This window comes from Vigna umbellata, chromosome 1 (genome assembly GCF_029865625.1).
Source record: "Vigna umbellata cultivar VRB3 chromosome 1, Vumbellata_1.0, whole genome shotgun sequence".
NCBI classification, from domain to species: domain Eukaryota; kingdom Viridiplantae; phylum Streptophyta; class Magnoliopsida; order Fabales; family Fabaceae; genus Vigna; species Vigna umbellata.
In genome coordinates this window covers 26,100,424-26,107,591 of record NC_142165.1, presented here as the reverse complement: position 1 = coordinate 26,107,591, position 7,168 = coordinate 26,100,424, and the positions used below count along the sequence as shown (strand labels likewise).

The 7,168-nt window shown below is 33.7% G+C and overlaps 2 protein-coding genes across 2 annotated transcripts; one reads left to right on the top strand and one right to left on the bottom strand.

The window, feature by feature from the left end:
• Positions 1–1,087: 1,087 nt before the first annotated feature.
• Positions 1,088–2,915, top strand: LOC124828904 (Pathogenesis-related thaumatin superfamily protein). The gene is made up of 3 exons (XM_047302300.2): positions 1,088–1,220; positions 1,763–2,426; positions 2,604–2,915. The coding sequence occupies exons 1-3, from the start codon at positions 1,160–1,162 to the stop codon at positions 2,737–2,739; spliced, it is 861 nt and encodes a 286-aa protein (XP_047158256.1). The 5' UTR covers positions 1,088–1,159; the 3' UTR covers positions 2,740–2,915.
• A 1,823-nt stretch (positions 2,916–4,738) lies between these two features.
• On the bottom strand, positions 4,739–5,154 carry LOC148205017 (two-component response regulator ARR2-like). Its single transcript, XM_088099010.1, has 2 exons — positions 5,097–5,154; positions 4,739–5,010 (listed from the first exon to the last, which is right to left on the bottom strand). Exons 1-2 carry the CDS (start codon positions 5,152–5,154, stop codon positions 4,739–4,741), a joined length of 330 nt encoding a protein of 109 aa, XP_087955136.1.
• Positions 5,155–7,168: the final 2,014 nt, after the last annotated feature.

Here is a 7,168-nt window from a genome sequence, read left to right as displayed (position 1 = left end):
AAAGGAAAAATAAATAAACAACATATAATAAATAAAAATCATAAACTTATTATCTATAAATTTATTATTTTAAACTTTCAAATTGAAATTTGGTATTTAGTTTTGAGTGAGATCTAGATGAATTTTTCGCACAATAAAATTAAATTATTTTTTTATATACTTTAAAAATATGTTTAGTCAATCAAAGGAGAATTAAATATATTTAGTCAGTCAAAAATTTTAACATCCTATGTTGATGCATAATTTTTTTATATAAGTAAGCAAGTTTATTGAAATTTCTTACAAAATCTATGTTAGTCTTGATTAAAATGTTTGGATATAGTTTTTTGACATATTAAAAGTACTTAAATTTATGACAAGAGTTAATTACATTTTTTATATTCAAAATGAATATTCTTTTTCTAAAAGGAAAACTCATAGACTAACCCTAACTCACATTACTTTTGTAGATATTTTCACTCCATAAACTTTTTTGTCCTCTAAAGTTTTCTGACCCCAACCTATATGGGTCAGAACCAAACTATGTAATGAAACCAAATTGACAAGTTTTAATGAAAGGTTGGTTATTTGTAGAAAAATTCAAACATTGTAATAGTGTTAAGGTTCAAAATATTTTAAATAACACAAACAAAAAGTTGAGAGGAAAGTGACACATTTACAATATTAAAAGCGTAATTGTATCTAAAAATCAAATATAAAGTTAAAATTTGTTATGTCATAATTCCCTTCTTCATTTATAAGAAGTTATTTCAAAAGTAAAGTTACTTCACTCTTTCTAATGTAATCTTTATAAGAACTTACTAGATTTATAGAAGATAAAAAAGTAGAAATTTTAGAATAGCTTGATTCATTTTAGAGGGAGAGGGTTATTGGCACGTGTAAGAGCAGGGGTTATGTGTTGTGATGTGTGGAAGTGTTGGAAGGATGTTGTATAGAACCTTGATAAACTTGCCGCCATGCAATTAGGCAAAAACTTGCAGCTATGTATTTGGAAAAGAATAATGCATTGTTTTCACAATATGCATGCCTTTTGTTGCTTAATTTGATTCACATTCCTTCTTTCCGCACGTATTCTTTTTCCACCATTCTTTTATATTCACATCTCCTAATCACATATCATCATCACCTTGCTTAACCCCTTCACACACAAATTACTAACATGGCGTTTCATCCTCAAACCATCTTTCCAATCACTTTCCTTCTTGCAATACTTTTATCAGGTAACAATGGCTACCACACTCATTTTTTTCATATATTGGTCATGCCAAAAATCTTCACTGGCCCTCTTGCTATTGCCCATAGAATAGTTTTGCAAATTTTTTTCATCTTTTTTATCTCTTTTCTTCTTATGTTTCTTCAACTTTGTTCTCCTCCAAAATGGGAAAAAGAGGATACAAGAATAATACTTTATTTTGATTGATGAAAGTCCATAAGGATTCTTTACCACCATCAACGTTTACAATAAATATCATTATAATAAATATAATTACATTTACAAAAATAAAAGTTATATATATATATATTCTACTTCTAATTAATTAATGATGTAAAATCTTACACAAAAATTTAAACTCTGCAATATGTTGTAAATTTTTAGTTTGGTGCAATCAAGTTAATATTTACTAGTTTTTGTATGTATATTTTTCATGGAAAAACACAAACATTTTGTTTTTGAAACAATTTTTTTCTTATATATATATATATATATATATATATATATATATATATGAAACCTTGAAACTCGTGTTCCTTGGATCACCAGGGCAAAAACCATGCGAGAGCGCCAGAGTTTTCACCATCGTCAACTACTGCAAGGAGACACTGTGGCCGGCGGTGATGCCGGGAGAAAAATTCAACGGCGGCGGTTTCGTCCTCAAACCGGGCCAATCCGAGGTATTCACCGCCCCGGTCAGTTGGAGCGGGCGCATTTGGGCTCGAACCGGTTGCAGATTCGACCAGAACGGAAACGGCCAGTGCCAAACCGGTTCATGCGGCACCACGCTGAAATGTTCGGCCTCGGGAAAAACTCCCGCTTCACTCGCGGAATTCACACTCGCGCAACCCGACTTCTACGACGTTAGCCTCGTGGACGGCTTCAACGTCCCCATCTCCATTAGGCCCATTAACGGAAAGGGAAACTGCTCTTCCGCGGGGTGCGACTCCGACCTCAGAGCTACTTGCCCTAACGAACTGTCCGTTAAGGCTAACGGGAAGACGGTTGGGTGCCGTAGCGCGTGTGACGTGTTTAACACGGACGAGTATTGCTGCAGAGGGAATTTTGGGAACCCCTCGACTTGCAAACCCACATTTTATTCGAAGAAGTTTAAGGAAGCTTGTCCCACTTCTTACAGTTATGCCTACGATGATCCAACCAGCATCTTCACTTGTTCAGGAACTGATTATGTCATAGCCTTCTGCTCCTCCAGGTTTCTTCATTCAAATCTTTTTTTCTCTTTATCAATTCAAATTTTATAAAGCTGTCAATCTAAATATCAATTTAAATTATTTTTTATCGATAATAAGACCAATTCATTCTCTTTTAATAAATATAAAATTATTTTTTACATTTTTATTTAATTAGTAAGTTTGTTTTTGGAGTTCAGGAAACGACAGGTATGCACGTACCATAGCAACAAGCTTCACTGCAGTGGATCACAAGGGTTGAAATCGTTGATCGGAAGGTGGTGCATCGTAATGATAACTCTGTTTTCGGTTCTTAGTTTATGGAATGGATTCTAGTCCTAACCATTATCAAAGTTGATTAATCCCACTAAGAGCTCCATTAAGTTTAATGCATTTGATGAGTCTGTGTAAATGAAACCAGTTTTTTAATTATTTTTTTTTCTCTTTGAGGATGTTAATTACGTATACCCCGTGTACGTGTTTATTCTATTGTATACGGGAAGGTGTTATTTTAATAATTTTAATAATTTTATTTCACTCATATCCCTTTCCTTTGATTCAAGGAAAGGAAAACGATGATGTGCACTTGAGGTTATTCTTTTCTGTGAACACATTTTCATGCTCGTAAAAATATAGCATTTCTTTTCTTTTTGGTAGAACATTGGAACATTGTTTGGGCCAACGTATTACGTTAATGGGTCTTTTCTTCCCGTATCACATTATTACTAAATGCACCCGCACACTAACTGTTCACCCCAATTTGGCACTGTAGAGAAAGAGAAAAAAAGAGAGAACTTGACAAAATAAAAAACTTGTTTCAAATTGCATTATATGTATTATAGAAGATTTATGGAACAAACAAACCGAACGTCACTTTCACAATGGATATTTTAAAAATTATGGAGGTGCAGTAAGAAATTCTGAGTGTGCAGAAAGAAAAGGTCAACTAAAGCTGTGGTTGTTGCGTAATTGGCCCAAAAAACAATAAAAAAGGTATCAAGCTGGCCCAGCACTATTACACTCAATTTTCGTAAATTAAAATTTGAGTAATTTGGAAACACTTTGTCTGCTACAATGAAATTCCAAACTTAGGAAAACAATTATTCAATAAGTACTATTAGTTATTAAATACGCAGCCTTTGAGTTACCTAAAAGTAGTTAGAATTACCTAAAAAATTAAGCAGGATTTATTATCTTCTGTTTTAATTACTTTTTTAATACACCATTACAATTATTTTGGGGAAGACAATTATCCTTATGCATTAAAATCTTTAAATTCTAGGGTTGACTCTAGTGGTTAGAGTGTGTATGCTTTAACGTTTTACCATAATGACGTGCTCCAGTTTAGAAACATATCTAGGTAGGTATGGCTTCTAAGTTTTTTTTCCTTTTTCAAGTTTCTTTAAGTGATGTACACACTCCTTGAATATTTATATATATAGTTTGAGCTTGAATATAAATATTTAATTTACATTTGATTTAATTTAATATAGGTAAATCTAAACACGCGAATGATAGAAGATTAAATAGAAAAAAAATAGTTCTTCATAAATAACAACATTAGCAGAAATTAATTTGAATATGTATTATGAATTTTTTTAATATCAAATTACCTTTTATATAATGAACTAAATTAATTTACGAAATACATGTACAATGACAAGTTTGTAGACTAAATTTATGTTTATGGGTCAAGCTAGTACTCACATTATGAACATCAAGAACTAATTTGAATTCCACATTAAACATTGAACCACAAATTTGGTACAAATTTAATTGACTAAGTGCACATGTATATGACCCACATGTGTAATGTTCAACATTCATACACACGGAATACAATGGCTGAGGGTGTAGTTTAGAGGTATTCTTGCATTATTAGATTTTTTAATGGAGAGGAAGAAAAAAAAAGTTAGCGGTAACATGTTTTAAACAATATTTTGTATATAAAAAATTATTTTATTATGTTAAAATTAAGTGTTAAATATGTTTTTAGTCTCCCAACTATCAAGCGATTTTAGATTTAGTCCCTCTTTCAAACTTTGGTACACTTTGATCCTTGTTTTTAAAGAAACTGTAATATTTTGTCCTCCAAAACTAACGTTGTTGAAATTAGGCTGAGCTGGCTAACGTTTGATGACATATTTTGTGGTAATTGTGCCATGTTGGTATTCATCAGCTCAAACCTCTATTATCTTAATCACCATCAGACCATTAAAACCTTGAGACGGAGGAGAAGTGTGTCTCCCTCTCGCGTGCAAAGAGAAGCCAGGAAAGGAGAGGTCTCACGGTGGCCAGCGATGATCCTGGCGACGTACGGTGTCGTCGGAAACTGCTAATGAAGCTCAACTGACCAAACAACTCGTGGCTTCTTCAACGTGGAGGAATCATCCCTATAATCTCCATTGTCATACCCTTTTTGAAGTCGATCTCCTTCTTCCACACTACCCGATTGTTCTGCATCTTTCAACCCATTCTCTCTCTTTCGAATCACATGTTGCCATATGTTCTTCAAAGCCTCAATTCTCACAGGTTTAATCAGATAATCATAGGCACCGTGTGTCACCCCTTTCAACACAACACTTTTTCCATCATCAGCAAACATCACTGTAAAAATCATTCACACAAAGTTTGTTACTACATATCAATGCAATGTCTCTCAATAGTCATAAACCAATCAAAACGATGCTTACTAATAACCGAAAGGTCCATCTCCAACCCAATATGCTCTAGAAGCTTGAATCCATCCATGTCTGGCATATGCACATCGCTCAAAACAATGTCAAACCCATTTTTGTTCTCTCCAAAAAGCGACAATGCAACCTCAACCTACTTGCATTTCGTCACTAAATCCAACAACCAAACCGAATCAAATCACAAAATCTCAAATATCAAAAATCAAAAAGCAAAAAAGGAAAGTGAAAAAAGAGGCACACGTATATTCATCATGACTCCAACTTTACTTTAGAACCAATTCTAGAGGTTTGAAAAAATAAATTAACAAACAAATCTATCAGCACAAGATGAAAACAAACACCATCAATCACCATCACACCAACTCATCCCAACACCCTAAAACACAAGACGAAGGTGTTGACGGAACCTTTGTCAGCGGTGACGATCGGTGTCGCTGGTGACCCCTTGGGCTAAGCAGAAGGATCGTCGTGGTAGCCTGCTTAGTTGGGAGAGTAAAGGTCATGCGTCTTTAGTGTCATCGGCGGTGTCTTTGGCTAGCGGTGGTTGGGGTGCCTAGGCTTTAGGGTTCGCGACTGGGAGAGGTCGGTCTGCCGTGAAGGGCGCAGGTTCTTCTATTAGAGGCACTAGCGGCAGCTGGCCTCGTCGGTGGCCGGGAGAACGCGTCCCATTGAGTGAGTGTGTTTCTCTTTCGCGCACGAAGAGAATACGTAAAAGGAGGGCTTTCGCAATCGCCAGCGTCACTGTGTGTCGACGAGCAATGTTGTCGGCAGCGCCTTTGGCTAACTGAAAGGGGTGCTGGCTCGATGGGTGCTGGCTCGGTGAGTGCTGTTGTTCTCATGGAGAAAGAAGAGCGGATGACCCCGATTTTGCCCAAGGAAGAAGAAAGACAACTAACGTCATTCTGGGATTGAAGCTGCAGCGCACCAGATCGAAGAAAGAGACACTAACGTTTGCATTGAAAAACACCAACCAATGTGGCAAATTTTACAAATGAAACATATCATTGGTCAAACATTAGCCAACTCAGCCTAATTTTAACAGTGTTGGTTTTGGAGGACGAAAATTTATAGTTTCCTTAAGGATAAGGATCAAAGTATACCAAAGTTTGAAAGAGGGACTAAATCTAAAATCGCTTAATAGTTAAGGGACTAAAAGCATATTTAACCCTAAAATTAAAAGTTGTATATATAAGAGCTCTTTATTTGTAGATATAATTTATTTAGTGTAATAGAAAAAATAAATTATCAATTTGGATGAACAATAATATTCATGAAAATTACTTATATGAAAAAAATGAAAAAAATTAATTTATATTTAAGTTGAAAATAAAAGTTTGAAGAGTTCATATATAGGAGACCATTTACAAAATAGCTTGTGCATACATTAATTTAAAAAATTAATTCATTTTTTTTCTTTTTTTTTTCGTAAGTTTTTATGTTTATTCACCCAAACCTTATATTTAAAAAGAAAAGGTCACATCTACAAAACATGTCTACAAGGGAATTCAGATAACTCCTCACAAGTCTATTTTGAAAATTATTAAATTAATCTTAACAACATATTATAAAAGGTTATGTTGAAAGAAATAGATTTTGTTACTTTTTAAATGCAGATATGTATAAAAAACTAAAAAAGACTTGAATATCAATATGTAATATATTACTAACAAATGATCAAATAGTTCTTATATATAGACATAAGTGTAATAATATTGTATAGGAAATAAGAAATTTATATAATTTCAGAAATATTTTAAAAATAAAATTATTTGTCATTACTTTTAGAATCCGCAATTTATCTCAAACAAAGATAAAAGTAGAAAAACTGGCTTATTTTATAGCAACTAAAGGCATAATGTGGTATGATTGTTTAGCCAGTAGTGATGGAATAACAAGAAAAAAAATGGTTGAATATTGTGCATAGTGTGTGAATATGTGAGATCCAAGTTCTACGAACAGGAATACATTGGACGGCAATTGTGGTTGCTTTCTCAAACGCATTATCGCACGTTCCTATGTGTAACCCACTCAATGGGTCACAAGACCAAAAATATTGATTATTTAATAAT

Coding starts and splice junctions, on each gene's coding strand:
- LOC124828904 (XM_047302300.2), top strand. CDS start 1,160: ATGGCGTTTCATCCTCAAACCATCTTTCCAATCACTTTCCTTCTTGCA. Junction 1,221..1,762: donor TCTTGCAATACTTTTATCAG/GTAACAATGGCT, acceptor TTGGATCACCAG/GGCAAAAACCATGCGAGAGC. Junction 2,427..2,603: donor ATAGCCTTCTGCTCCTCCAG/GTTTCTTCATTC, acceptor TTTGGAGTTCAG/GAAACGACAGGTATGCACGT.
- LOC148205017 (XM_088099010.1), bottom strand. CDS start 5,154: ATGGATGGATTCAAGCTTCTAGAGCATATTGGGTTGGAGATGGACCTT. Junction 5,011..5,096: donor GATGGACCTTTCGGTTATTA/GTAAGCATCGTT, acceptor TGATTTTTACAG/TGATGTTTGCTGATGATGGA.